The sequence below is a fragment of the Salmo trutta genome, chromosome 10 (assembly GCF_901001165.1).
Source record: "Salmo trutta chromosome 10, fSalTru1.1, whole genome shotgun sequence".
In the NCBI taxonomy this organism is placed as follows: Eukaryota; Metazoa; Chordata; class Actinopteri; order Salmoniformes; family Salmonidae; genus Salmo; species Salmo trutta.
Genome location: NC_042966.1, coordinates 38,816,855 through 38,832,373, shown reverse-complemented (window position 1 = coordinate 38,832,373; position 15,519 = coordinate 38,816,855). Strand labels below are relative to the sequence as shown.

The 15,519-nt window shown below is 46.9% G+C and overlaps 1 protein-coding gene across 1 annotated transcript; it reads left to right on the top strand.

Annotated features, from left to right (window-relative positions):
• Positions 1 to 1,506: 1,506 nt before the first annotated feature.
• Positions 1,507 to 14,974, top strand: LOC115201702 (fatty acid desaturase 6). The gene is made up of 6 exons (XM_029765531.1): positions 1,507 to 2,691; positions 10,475 to 10,641; positions 10,772 to 10,952; positions 12,540 to 12,727; positions 14,170 to 14,349; positions 14,752 to 14,974. The coding sequence occupies exons 1-6, from the start codon at positions 2,343 to 2,345 to the stop codon at positions 14,899 to 14,901; spliced, it is 1,215 nt and encodes a 404-aa protein (XP_029621391.1). The 5' UTR covers positions 1,507 to 2,342; the 3' UTR covers positions 14,902 to 14,974.
• The last annotated feature ends 545 nt before the right edge of the window (positions 14,975 to 15,519 follow it).

Genomic DNA, 15,519 nt, shown 5'->3' with positions numbered 1-15,519 from the left:
TTTGTTCTAGTTATCTATTTCTATGTGTTGGTTTTCATGTTCGGCCGGGTATGGTTTCCAATCAGAGGCAGGTGTCTTTCGTTGTCTCTGATTGGAAGCCATACTTAGGCAGCCTGTTTTTCCTTTGGGATTGTGGGTAGTTGTTTCCCGTTTAGTCTAAGTGTACCTGACTGGACTTTGTTGGTCGTTTTGTTATTTTGTCAAGTGTCTTCATTAAAGTATTGAAAATGAGCACTCTCCACGCTGTGTCTTGGTCTCCATTCCACGACCCATGTGACAATAAAACAACCATTTGATCCAATAAAATTATTATAACATAATCTTGCAAATTTTCCACCAAACTGTTCTCTTTGCTACCGGAGCACCAAGTCTAGGTCCAAAAGGCTCCTTAACAGCTTTAACTATAAGACTGCTGAACAATTAATCAAATGGCCACCGGACAATTACATTGACCCCCCTTTGTTGTTACATCTCCTGCTCGCTGTTTATTATCTATGCATTGTCACTTTATAAATTACCTCGACTAACCTGTACACCCGCACATTGACTCGGTACCGGTACCCCCTGTATATAACAGATATTGTTATGTAATTTTCTTGTGTCACTTTTTGATTGAATTTATTTTACTTTATTTAATTTAGTAAATATTTTCTTAACTCTATTTCTTGAACTGCGTTGTTGGTTAAGGGCTTGTAAGTAAGAATTTCACCGTAAGGTCTACACCTGTTGTATTCTGGACTTGTGACAAATACAATTTGATTTGAATGTGTTTTGTATGTAACTTCAATGATTATGTATGCGTAAATGTATGCACTCGCTACTGCAAGTCGAAGATGTGTGGATACAACCTTTGGAATACAACATAAGTCATGTTTGGATGTACTCTCACCCAGAACAGTTATTAAAAATGTTTATCACAATTAATGAAGTAACTTTTTTGACGCTGATTGTTAATATCCTGGTCATTGCAACTATAATTACAAAGATGATTGAGCTGGGTAGGTCTTCCTACTGTTTCTGTCACCAGTGTTACAGTGTGATAACATGACTGACAGCTCCTGTTCTGATTAGAACAAGATAGAGTTGATGTAGAGGGAAGGTCTGATAACCCAGCGCTCTGATGTCCCCTGGGTCGTGTTCAATTAGAGAGAAAATATTTTTTAAATGGTGAGATAATACCTGAACTTGTCCAATTACAAACTGGATATTTTAGTTTTCTGTTGTGAAACATTTTGCCAAGTGTGCTCAACTGAACACTACCCTGCACTCTGCTAAACCAGTTTCAGTGGTAGTCCAGTTCACTCAGGATCCCACCAGTGCTCCTATTCCCTTAAATCATTAAGAGCACTGCAGCCAACATTGTACCTGGCCAGCAAAGAACACTGGCCAACAGCCCATTAAAACACTAAACTACTCATCTCTCTCTCTCTCTCTCTCTCTCTCTCTCTCTCTCTCTCTCTCTCTCTCTCTCTCTCTCTCTACACAGTGAGCACTAAGCAGTCGCTGCTGATCCTCTCCTCCTGACTTAGCCCCCCTTTCCCCCACTCCCCCTCCTCCTCCTTTCCCAGGCCCTCTGCCAAGGTTACAACAGGGATGAGAGAGGGAGGAAAGAAAGGAGGGGGAGGGGAAACGAGGACTGCAGGGGAGGGACCTGCAGTATGCATGAGGAGCTTCGGTGAAGAGAGAGGGAATAAGCAGCAGAATCCTTTCTGGAGCTGAGCAGCTGCAGGGTATAGAGTTGTGTGTCCGTGCAGTATGCATGGCTTTGTGTGTGGTGTGTGACACAGGGACTTGCCCGGGCTCACTTAGCTCACACCCATAGAAGCCACAGGACGTCCCCAGAGCTGCTGCTGTATTAAACATGGACTGCACTACAGGAACAACCTGACAAGGAGAGAGGAGAGTAGAGAAAGGAGAGAGAGAGAACACAGAGAAGAAGAGGAGGAGGACGGGGAAAGAGAGAAGTACACAGCCTGTTGGAGAAGAGGAGGAGAAGAAAAGAGGAGAGGAGGAGAAGAGGAGAGGAGAAGTGGAGGAGGAGAGGAGGAGAAGGGGAAGAGAAGGGGAGGAGAGGAGTGCACACCGCAGCTTGTAGTAGAAAGAGAAAAGGAAGGTGAGAACCGTTAGAGTGGTTGTAAAGGAGCTGAACTTCTCAGAGGAGAGTTCCTATCATGTTTACTTCAGTCCGGACCCTTTGTGTTCAGGGCACAATGTCCAGGCTACTATCCTCAGAGTCTGGCCGCTGCCTATGAGTCCGTCCATACAGCCGCTGCACACACCGAGCACTGTCGCTTTTACCGTACTTTGTTGTTGGTCAGGAGGGAGGCACAAAGGGAGCTGAAATGCAGAATGTACCGGAGGAGTGGAGGGAAGAACAGAGAGCTGGAGGAGGAGAGATGGATGCTAAACCCTGGGAGGGTAGAGAGGCCTTATTCCAAATAAACACGGGTAACTCCAAACAGGATATGGACAGAGGGAAAGAGAATGGAGAGACCGGGGTTAAGGAGAGGAGGAAGGAGAATGGAGAGATGATGAACGAAGGGGGAAAGGGGATGAAGGGGACGGATAAAGAGTCGCTGATGATGGAGCTGACCCGTTTGGTTCAGAAGACAGTGAAGGAGAGTAGCTGGTGGGAGAGGAGAGGCATCGACATCGCTATCCTGGTCCTGGCCTTTCTCCTGTTACCCCCAGGTAATCCATACACCTGTCTCACACACTTCATACACCTGTCTCACACACTTCATACACCTGTCTCACACACTTCATACACCTGTCTCACACACTTCATACACCTGTCTCACACACTTCATACACCTGTCTCACACACTTCATACACCCGTCTTACACACTTCATACACCTGTCTTATACAGTTCATACACCTGTCTTATACAGTTCATACACCTGTCTCACACACTTCATACACTTGTCTCACACACTTCATACACCTGTCTCACACACTTCATACACCTTTATCAAGGCCAACATGTTATTATACAGTATATGTATATAGTGTAGGTTTACCTCATTCAGTTCATCCTACCCCAAGGTAAGACATCTACCTGCACACCGCAATACATACACCCGTCTCACAGAATTTATAGTGGTCCTCTCTGGCTAAATTGGTAGAGCATGGCGCTTGAAATGCCAGGATTGTAGGTTCGATTGCCGCTGGGTCCACAAAAACATATGCACGCATGACTAAGTCGCTTTGGATAAAAGTGTCTGCTAAATGGAATTATTATATACTAAAGGTAAAAATATAGCATAGTTTTACCACATTCAGTTCACAAGGTAAGACACCTTGTCACAGCTTGATCTGAAACACCTGTCTTGTGCTTGTCACCCCCCCCCACCAGGTGTCTCCCATTTTCCCCATTATCCCCTGTGTATTTATACTTGTGTTTTCTGTTTGTCTGTTGCCAGTTTGTCTTGTTTTGTCAGCTCTTACCAGAGTGTTTCCTGTTTCTCCTGTTCTCAAGTTCTTGTTTTCTAGTCTTCCCGATTGTAACCTTTCTGCCTGTCCTGACCCTGAACCTGCCCTTTGCATGTTCCTTTGTTATAATAAATATTCTGAGAACTGAACTATCCGCCTCCTGTGTCTGCATCTGGGTCATATCCTGAGTCGTGATAGTATGAACTGGCCATGACTGACCCACAGACTCGGACCAGCTCCGCAACGCTGTCTCCTTCCAAGGAGCTGCGATTGGAAGACACGAGGAGTTACTTCAAACCCTTATGGAAGGACTCTAGATCTTCCATATATCTTCCAGTGCTTTCACTGCACTGCTTGAGTATTTTCCGCAGATTAACTACTAGGCAGCAAGCCTCTACGGTAAACCCCAAGACTCTCGGTAACCCCGCTACCAGCGGCGCTTCTTCCCAGCCTACCCCGGCTTCCCGAGAACCGACTGACCCAGCAGACTCTGACCAGCTTTTCTATCCAAAGCCAATAATTATATGCATATTCTAGTTACTGGGTAGGAGTAGTAACCAGATTAAATCGGGTACGTTTTTTATCCGGCCGTGTAAATACTGCCTCCTAGCCCTAACAGGTTAACTTCTATGGGCTACATGGGACGCTAGCGTCCCACCTGCGGGACACAGCCAGGGAAATATCAGGGCGGCAAATTCAAAAACAACAAAATGTCATAATTCAACTTTCTAAAACATACAACTATTTTACACCATTTTAAAGATACACTTCTCCTTGATGTAACCACATTGTCCGATTTCAAAAAGGCTTTACAGCGAAAGCAAAACATTAGATTATGTTAGGAGAGTACATAGACAAAAATAATCACACAGCCATTTTCCAAGCAAGGACATGTGTCAATAAAACCCAAAACACAGCTAAATGAAGCACTAACCTTTGACGATCTTCATCAGATGACACTCCTAGGACATTTTGTTACACAATACATGTATGTTTTGTTCAATAAAGTTCATATTTATATAGAAAAACAGCTTTTTACATTAGCATGTGATGTTCAGAACTAGCATACCCACCAAAAACTTCCGGTGAATTTACTAAATTACTCATCATAAACGTTGACAAAATACATAACAATTATTTAAAAAATTATAGATACAGAACTCCTTTATGCAATCGCTATGTCAGATTTTAAAATAGCTTTTCTGCGAAGCACATTTTGCAATATTCTGAGTACATAGCTCAGCCATCACAGGCTAGCTATTCAGATACCCGCCAACTTCGGGGCTCACTAAACTCAGAATTACTATTAGAAAAATGTGATTACATGTCACAGTATCTACAGAAGGTGGCGCCCCTCCCCGGTCTGGCGGCGCTCGGCGGTCGTCGTCGCCGGCCTACTAGCTGCCACCGATCTATGTTTCTGTGTTGTTTGGTTTTGTCTGTCTAGGTCTGCACCTGTTCCTTGTTTGTAATTAGTGTGGGGGGGGTATTTAGTTTGTCCTTTTTGTTCAGGTATTCGTGCGGGATTGTTTTGTGTCATTTCGAAGGGCTGTTCGTATTTTGACGCTGCCTGTTAGTTCAGCGTTCTGTGGAGCTGTCAATTATGATTGCTGGGCTGCGCCCCGTTCTCTTTATTGTTTTGGAGCTGTGCTCCTGTCGGGTGTTTAGGCGCACCCAGTATTGCGGCTGCCTATTTTTCCAAACAGTGTTAATAAACATCTGTGTTTTTGGACCTCCGTCTCCTGCCCTTGACTCTGACCCTTCCTGCTACACTGATAGCCGTGACATTACCTTTGCTGTTCTTCGTCAGAATGCACTCCCAGGACTTCTACTTCAACAACAAATGTTGTTTTGGTTACAAATAATCCATAGTTATATCCAAATACCTCCGTGTTGTTTGTGCGTTCAGGTCACTATCCAAAGGGTAACGCGCGAGCGCATTTCGTGACAAAAAAATTCAAAATGTTCCTTTACCGTACTTAGAAGCATGTCAAACGCTGTTTAAAATCAATTTGTATGCTATTTTTCTCATAAAATAGCAATAATATTCCAACCGGACAACGTTGTATTCATTCAAAGAGGGAAAGAAAAAAATGGTGAGGTCTCGTGAACGCGCATCTCCAGTCTCTCTGTCACCAGGCAGTCCACTGACAAACTGAGCTGCTGTTATCTGCCCAGAGACAGGAGACGCGTCAATCCGGTTTCTGAAGGCTTTAGAGAACCAATGGAAGCCTTAGAAAGTGTCACATAACAGCACAGATACTGTAATTTCGATAGAGATGCAACAGATGGACTACAAATTGTCAGACAGCCCACTTCCTGCTTGGAATCTTCTCAGGTTTTTGCCTGCCATATGAGTTTTGTTATACTCACAGACACCATTCAAACAGTTTTAGACACTTTAGAGGGTTTTCTATCCAAATCTACTAATAATATGCATGTTCACGTTTCTGGGCAAGAGTAGTAACCAGTTTAAATCGGGTACGTTTTTTATCCGGCCGTGAAAATACTGCCCTCTATCCCAGACAGGTTAAAGAATTATAGATAGACTACCCCTGGATGCAACCGCTGTGTCAGATTTTAAAATAGCTTTACGGAGAAAGCACATTTTTCAATATTCTGAGTACATAGCTCAGCCATCACGGTGAGCTATACAGACACTCGCCAAGTTTGGGGCAACCTAAACTCAGAATTAGTATTAGAAATATTCTCTTACCTTTGCTGATCTTCATCAGAATGCACTCCCAGGACTGCTACTTCCACAACAAATGTTGTTTTTGTTCCAAATAATCCATATTTATGTCCAAATACCTACTTTTTGTTTGTCCGTACAGATCACTTATCCATTCTGCGAGCGCGGAACCAGAGACGAAAAGTCTAAATGTTCCATCACCGTACTTGTCAAACGCTGTTTAAAATCATTCTTTATGGTATTTTTTACATAAAATTGCGATAATATTCCAACCGGACAATAGCGTATTCATTCAAGGAGAAAAAGAAGGAACAGCGTGCTCGCGTGACCACGCATATACAATCCCTTTGTTGCACTCAGAAACTGAGCTCCTATTATCTGCCCAGTGACAGGAGAAATCACTTTCTGAAGGCTTTAGACAGCCAATGGAAGCCTTAAGAGTTCTGTTATACTCACAAACACCATTCAAACAGTTTTAGAAACTTCAGAGTGTTTTCTATCCAAATCTATCCACTAATATGCATATTCTAGTTTCTGGGCCAGAGTAGTAACCTGTTTAAATTGGGTACGGTTTTCATCCGGCTGTGAAAATACTGCCCCCTAGCCCAGACAGGTTAACTTAAATTTGACTATCTCCTTCCGCCCTGGGTCCAAGAATGTGAAGCCTGGCGCGCTCTCATGCCTGTATAGCCCGTTGCTACACCGTCTGACCCCGAAACCATCCTCCGTACCTCCTGTCTAGCGGCTGCAGTCATCTGGGGTATAGAGAGCCTGGTCTGTACCCAGATAATTGGCAAGCTCTGGCTGGCCTCCTTCAACCACTCCCTGTTCCTCACCACCCCTGGTCTCATATATCCCTGGACTTCACTGGTCTTCCTCCGTCAGATGGCAACACCACTATCCTTTCGGTGGTGGATAGGTTTTCCAAAGCTGCCCATTTCATTCCCCTTCCCAAGTTACCCTCAGGCAAGGAGACGGCCCAGCTCATGATGCAGCACGTCTTCCAGATCCATGGACTTCCGGTCGACATGGTCTCTGATCGCGGTCCTCAGTTCTCGTCCCGATTCTGGAAGGCGTTCTTCACCCTCATCGGGTCGTCAACCAGCCTGTCATCCAGTTTTCATCCCCAGTCTAATGGCCAGTTGGAGCGAGCCAATCAGGACCTGCAGATGGCTCTTTGTTGCCTCATCTCTGCCAACCCCATCAACTGGAGCAAGCAACTTGTTTGGGGGGAATATGTCCACAACACCCTTCCCTGCTCGGCCACTGGTCTCTCGCCTTTTGAGTGTTCCTTGGGATATCAGCCCCTGCTCTTCCCTGAGCAAGAGGAAGAAGTCAGCATACCCTCTGCCCAGATGGTTGTCCGCCGCTGTCACTGTACCTGGAAGAGAGCCCTGTCTGCTCTTATCAAGACCACCTCCAGGTATCGTCTCGGGCAGAGGGTATGGCTTTCTACTCGGGATCTGCCCCTCCGGATGGAGTTACGCAAACTTTCCCCCAGTTTTATCAGCCCTTATCCCCATCTCTAAAATCCTTAGCCCCACTGCTGTTCACCTTCTATTGCCCCCGCACCCTCCGTATACATTCCACTTTTCATGTGTCTAGGATTAAACCTCTGTCTCACAGCCCTTTGTCTCCTTTTGCCAGTTTGTCTTGTTTTGTCAGGTCTTACCAGCGTGTTTCTCCTGTTCTCAAGTTCTTGTTTTCTAGGTTCTGACCTTTCTGCCTGTCCTGAGCCTGCCTGCTGTTCTGTCCCTGATAGACTCTGCCTTGGATTACGAACCTCTGTCTGCCCTGAGCCTGCCTGCTGTTCTGTCCCTGATAGACTCTGCCTTGGATTACGAACCTCTGTCTGCCCTGAGCCTGCCTGCTGTTCTGTCCCTGATAGACTCTGCCTTGGATTACGAACCTCTGTCTGCCCTGAGCCTGCCTGCTGTTCTGTCCCTGATAGACTCTGCCTTGGATTACGAACCTCTGCCTGTCCTGAACCTGAACCTGACCTTTGCATGTTCCTTTGTTATAATAAATATTCTGAGAACTGAACAATCCGCTTCCTGTGTCTGCGTCTGGGTCATATCCTGGGGCGTGATACACCTGTCTAACAACGGCAAAACTGGTTGAAATGACATATTTTCAAACTATTTTGATCACTGGGTTTTAGCCTGGTCAAACCAGGTTGACAACTGGTTCAATAGTGAGAGTAACATTTAGTCTGGTTAAACCGGGCTAACAGCCTTATAGTCTTTATAAAGGTTAAACATATTTGTATAGGTTTACCACATCCTGTGTAACATGCAGATGTGTTGTAAATACACAGGGAGAAGGGAAGTGAGAAATCCACTGTACTAAAACATCAAGGATTATGGCTGTAAAGTAATCCCAGATTTGAGTCATCTGGCCAAACAAGGTCCTCCAGAGGAGAAGGGGCAGGACCAGAAACGGATACCACGTGCTTGATAGCAGAATAGAATGTTCAGGGAAGCTGTTCTCTAATGTGTTTCAAATGGCAGGAGTAGAATGGAGTAGAATTGTGTTGCAAAATTGTCTAATGAAGATCTTTTTTTATGCTTATTTATGTAGCCTGGTTGCAGAGCTGTTTGTCATGACAATGACGATAGCAGTTGGCAAGACATGAAAAACAGATTTGGGACCAGGCTAACGCTAACGGCTAGATGTTTGCCTCTTCTACATTCCATAATGTGGAATATTTGCATCTAGAACAACGTGAAAACTTTCCACTCTTTGTTTGACCCCATTTCCTCCCAACTCCATCCCCATACCCCTCTCTCCTTATCTACACCTCTCCTTCCCCATATCCCTCTCCCCTCATCTCCTCAACTACATATTTCCTTCCCCATATCCCTCTCTCCTTATCTCCTCAACTACATCTCTCCTTCCCCATATCCCTCTCTCTTCAACTACACCTCTCCTTCCCCATATCCCTCTCTCCTTATCTCCTCAACTACACCTCTCCTTCCCCATATCCCTCTCCCCTCATCTCCTCAACTACATATTTCCTTCCCCATATCCCTCTCTCCTTATCTCCTCAACTACACCTCTCCTTCCCCATATCCCTCTCTCCTTATCTCCTCAACTACATCACTCCTTCCCCATATCCCTCTCTCCTTATCTCCTCAACTACACCTCTCCTTCCCCATATCCCTCTCTCCTTATCTCCTCAACTACACCTCTCCTTCCCCATATCCCTCTCTCCTTATCTCCTCAACTACACCTCTCCTTCCCCATATCCCTCTCCCCTCATCTCCTCAACTACATATTTCCTTCCCCATATCCCTCTCTCCTTATCTCCTCAACTACATCTCTCCTTCCCCATATCCCTCTCTCTTCAACTACACCTCTCCTTCCCCATATCCCTCTCTCCTTATCTCCTCAACTACACCTCTCCTTCCCCATATCCCTCTCCCCTCATCTCCTCAACTACATATTTCCTTCCCCATATCCCTCTCTCCTTATCTCCTCAACTACACCTCTCCTTCCCCATATCCCTCTCTCCTTATCTCCTCAACTACATCACTCCTTCCCCATATCCCTCTCTCCTTATCTCCTCAACTACACCTCTCCTTCCCCATATCCCTCTCTCCTTATCTCCTCAACTACACCTCTCCTTCCCCATATCCCTCTCTCCTTATCTCCTCAACTACATCTCTCCATCCCCATATCCCTCTCTCCTCATCTCCTCAACTACACCTCTCCATCCCCATATCCCTCTCTCCTCATCTCCTCAACTACATCTCTCCATCCCCATATCCCTCTCTCCTCATCTCCTCAACTACACCTCTCCTTCCCCATATCCCTCTCTCCTTATCTCCTCAACTACATCTCTCCATCCCCATATCCCTCTCTCCTCATCTCCTCAACTACACCTCTCCATCCCCATATCCCTCTCTCCTCATCTCCTCAACTACACCTCTCCTTCCCCATATCCCTCTCTCCTCATCTCCTCAACTACACCTCTCCATCCCCATATCCCTCTCTCCTCATTTCCTCAACTACACCTCTCCTTCCCAATATCCCTCTCTCCTTATCTCCCCAACTACACCTCTCCTTCCCCATATCCCTCTCTCCTCAACTGCATCTCTCCATCCCCATATCCCTCTCTCCTTATCTCCTCAACTACACCTCTCCATCCCCATATCCCTCTCTCCTCATCTCCTCATCTCCTCAACTACACCTCTCCATCCCCATATCCCTCTCTCCTCATCTCCTCAACTACACCTCTCCATCCCCATATCCCTCTCTCCTTATCTCCTCAACTACACCTCTCCATCCCCATATCCCTCTCTCCTCATCTCCTCTCCTCATCTCCTCTTCTTCGTTGTTCCTCCAGCCTTTCTGCTGCTGGGCTCATCCCAGGTCCTGGTGTTTGTCCTGGGCATGGTGCTGATGGGAGTGTCCCATGCTGTCATTACCGTTAAGGGAACCCACCTGGCCAGCCACGGATCGCTGAGCGAGTCCCCTGCCTGGGCCGAGTTCTGGGCTGTGTTCTTCATAGAGGTAAGAGCGAGTGAGAGGGGTGGGTGGGGGGTGGGGGGGTGGGGGGAGGGGCATCTGTGATCTAATGTCCCCAGATAGATGGCATAATTGCTGTAATTTTAGCTAGTAATTCAGCTATCTGTCTGTCCAGGTGTGTGGGTCGTTCACAGCAAGGGCAGGTGTAACAGGCCACATTAAGATGCATCATGCCCACACCAACGTGATTGGCCTGGGTGACTCCAGCACCTGGAAGATACCCTGTCTACCCCGGAGCGTCTACCTGTTCACCGCACCCCTGGCTGTACCCATTATCACTCCTCTGGTGGCTCTAGGTGAGACAAAGACAGGGTCTGTGTGTGTGTGTGTGTGTGTGTGTGTGTGTGTGTGCGTGCGTGCGAGCGTGCGAGCGTGCGTGTGCGCGTGTGGGGTCTGTGTGTGTGTGTGTGTGTGTGTGTGCGTGCGTGAGTGTGTGTGCGAGTGTGTGAGTGTGTGCGTGCGTGCGTGTGTGTTTCCAGGTGTAGCGTCTACATGTGCACTGTGTAAAATACATAATGCTCTGTCTCTGTTAGGTTGCTGTTGTTTTGAAACAGGAACATGTTGATACCTGTGTTAAGCTAATCATGTTTGAAAGGCTGACAATAACATTGTTTAGGCCCCTTCTTATTTACATTGATATTTTCACTCCAGGCTGTGATGGTGGAACTGTCTGTGTCTGTATCTGTGTGTGTGTCTCTGTTTCTCTCTGGTCCCTGTCTCTGTCCCTGTCTCTCTCTCTGTCTCTGGTCCCTGTCTCTGTCCCTGTCCCTGTCTCTGTCTCTGGTCCCGGTCTCTGGTCTCTGTCTCTGGTCCCGGTCTCTGTCTCTGGTCCCGGTCTCTGTCTCTGGTCCCTGTCTCTGTCTCTGTCCCTGTCTCTCTCTCTGTCTCTTGTCCCTGTCTCTGTCCCTGTCTCTCTCTCTGTCTCTGGTCCCTGTCTCTGTCTCTGGTCCCGGTCTCTGGTCTCTGGTCCCGGTCCCTGTCCCTGTCTCTGTCTCTGTCTCTGTCTCTGGTCTCTGGTCTCTGGTCCCTGCCCCTGTCTCTGGTCCCTGTCCTTGTCTCTGGTCCCTGTATTTGTACCTGTCCTTGTCCCTGTCCTTGTCTCTGTCCCTGTCCCTGACTGTGACTGTATCTGACTGTGACTGTATCTGACTGTGACTGTATCTGACTGTTACTGTATCTGACTGTGTTGTCCCCGGGCGCTTTCGAGTGGATCACTTATGATAATTTACCACAATGCAACACACCTTTCAAAGTGTGTTGCATTATTGGGAGAAAAATTCTCAGACTTGCGGCTACATGCATGAACTTTACAAAAATTATATGATCAAAGGTCATGAAGTTTTGGCTTCAGTTGACTGCAAGTTCCTGCAGTTGTTCTTCACTAACTTCATCCTGCAGCCATCGCCTGCATTGTGGGAGGCTCTATCGTCAACCAATCATCAGGCTGTTTTCATTTGACCCACACGAACGTGACCAAAGACATGACTGGAACAGGAACCAACTGTGCCACATCTCATGTATACATTGGATATAAAAACAAATGAATGTGATATTTGAGGCTCTCTCTCTCTCTCTCTCTCTCTCACCAATTGATTGTACAAGGTACACACATACAGAACCAATCAAAAGTTTGGACACACCTACTCATCCAGGGTTTTTTTCTTTACACACATATAGTCAGTGAGTGTATGATATTGTGGTTGGAGACATGTTTATCTGGTCATTATAAAGAACAACTTCAGTGAGCCTTGCAGTTGGAAAACCACATTACTGTCGTAGATGCGCCTCCCCCGACTTCACTCCTCTACTTGTCTACAGACGGTTGCTTTTGCACTACCATTCAAACGACCCCCCCACCCCACCTGTCTGTGTGTGTCCTGCAGGTCAGCTGAAGGACCACTCGGTGAGCCAGGCCCTGAGGACAGTCCTGATGGTGTTCCTGGGGTTCTACTCTCAATACTGGCTACTGATGCATGTGTCTGGGTTCCAGCATCTGTACAGCAGTCTCCTCTGTATGCTGCTCTGCAGGGCCATGTTCTCTATACCTTACATACACGTTAACATCTTCCAGGTGAGATGGTGAACAACACGCATGTACACACCCGGACGGACGCACTCACGCACACACACACGCACGCACGCACTCACACACGCACACACACGCACACACACACACACACGCACGCACGCACGCACGCACACACACACACACACACACACACACACACACACACTTAACTAAATTGTGTTACGTTTTATTATTTTTTTACTTTACTTTATTTAGTAAATATTTTCTTAACTCTTTCTTGAACTGCACTGTTGCTTAAGGGCTTGTAAGGAAACATTTCACTGTAACTTGTATTCGGCGCATGTGACAAATAACGTTTGATTTGATAACATCAAAGTCAGGAATAAATGGGTAGTTGCTGATCTGGTCATTATTTGGGTTGATTAGTATTTGGGTCAAACTGTTAACTCAGTCTTTCGTAGAAAAAGCTCACCCCCCCTCTCACACTTCACAATGCAGCATTGTGTCCTCACAGCTTCTACCAGGAATTCGAACATTTCAGGCAGTTCAAAGGCTACAGAAAAAAACCATTCATGCATAACTTTCCCAGACGGAGCCTTTCGTTTCCAGTCTATTGTGTTAATGAGTACAAAAGGTTTTTTGAAGTGGGATTGAATGAAACAGTGGTTATTGATGTGGTTAAAGCCATGGGTAGAGGTGGGGGGAGGGAACGCTTGTGTCAAAAGTAGTGCACTAAAATGGGAACACCGTGGAATTTGGGGATGCAGTCCTTATGTTCTTCAGGGTTGAGTACTAAATGTGAAGGAAAAACCTCTTCCCCTAATCGTGTATTGTTGTCCCCATCCTTCCAGGTACTCCCACTGTGGCTGTCCCTCTCTGGCCCTGTATTGTTGTCCCCATCCTCCCCGGTACTCCCACTGTGGCTGTCCCTCTCTGGCCCTGTATTGTTGTCCCCATCCTCCCCGGTACTCCCACTGTGGCTGTCCCTCTCTGGCCCTGTATTGTTGTCCCCATCCTTCCCAGTACTCCCACTGTGGCTGTCCCTCTCTGGCCCTGTATTGTTGTCCCCATCCTCCCCGGTACTCCCACTGTGGCTGTCCCTCTCTGGCCCTGTATTGTTGTCTCCATCCTTCCCGGTACTCCCACTGTGGCTGTCCCTCTCTGGGCCTGTATTGTTGTCCCCATCCTTCCCGGTACTCCCACTGTGGCTGTCCCTCTCTGGCCCTGTACTGTTGACACCATTGCAGAAGTATGTAACTGAACGGATGGGCCCATAGAGATTAATGTCTATAGGTAGACCTCCAGCAGCCCGATCACGCTGGACTTTGCATCCCAACTTTCTACTATATTGTGAATGTGTCCAGGGCAGCAACAACATGCCAACAGTTTCTCTCTGGGTATCGTTCTCTTCACTGAATCAGCAGGGTTTCACAAACACCCTGAGCAGGTCTTTCCTTTAAATCGTCCTTTCCTGTTCCGTACAGCACATCGGCCTGTCTATGTTCTCCCCGACCCGCCGGCCCAAGAGGATTTACCAGATGACCCACGGGGTTCTGAACCTTCCCCGGAACCCCCTGCTGGACTGGATCTTCGGACACTCCCTCATCAACTGTCACGTGGAACACCACCTGTTCCCCTTCCTCTCTGACAACATGTGTCTCAAGGTACAATGTATCCCAAATGGCACCCTAGTCCCCATAGGGCTCAGGTCAAAAGTAGTGCACTACCTAGGGAATAGGATACCATAAGACACAGACAGTGTGTCTGTCAAATATGTGTGGGGAAAGTCAGGGTTGGGGCCAATTCCATTTCACATTACTAATTGAAAAGCTATGAGGAATTGACCGAATTGAAATGGAATTGATCCCAACCTTGTTTACATTGCAATAACAGTATATCTGTCAAATATAAATTAATCAAATAAGCTTCTTTCAAGAAAATTACATTCACTTTCACCTCTTAACTATGTGGAACTGTATGACTACTGTTGATGTAAAAAAAATGGCTTGATAAAATAAAGGTGATCGATATGATCCAATTTCCTTTCCTCCCTCCTCTCCTCTCAGGTAAAGCCCATCGTGTCCCAGTATCTAAAGGAGAAGGAGCTCCCATACCAGGAAGACACATATCTCTCCCGTCTGCAGCTCTTCTTTCACAAGTACCAGGAGCTCATGGTGTTCGCCCCGCCCATCACCGAGCTGGTGGGGGTGCAATGATGGAGGGGGGAGGAGAGAGGGAGACAGAGAGAGGGAGACGGAGAGAGGGAGACGGAGAGAGGGAGACAGAGAGAGGGAGACGGAGAGAGGGAGACGGAGAGAGGGAGACGGAGAGAGGGAGACGGAGAGAGGGAGACGGAGAGATGGAGACGGAGAGGGGGAGACGGAGAGAGGGAGACGGAGAGAGGGAGACGGAGAGAGGGAGACGGAGAGAGGGAGACGGAGAGAGGGAGAGGGAGAGAGGGAGACAGAGAGAGGGAGACAGAGAGAGGGAGACGGAGAGAGTGAGACAGAGAGAGGGAGACGGAGAGAGGGAGACGGAGAGAGGGAGACAGAGAGAGGGAGACAGAGAGAGGGAGACGGAGAGAGGGCAGAGGTGGAGGATGACATGTAGGTCAGGAAACAGGAACTATACCTACTAACTAACCCATGCTGCTGAATGCTGTCACTGGAATAACAGATTGTTAACACGGTCCTATCTAGGAGGATCAATAAGAGCACAAGCTCAAACTAACTCGCATTAACACAGCTGCAAATTCATCAATTATTCCTGTGGAAAAACGATTAAATTAATTGCAACAAATACATTGTCCGTTTGTCTTCATAATCTAAGACTGT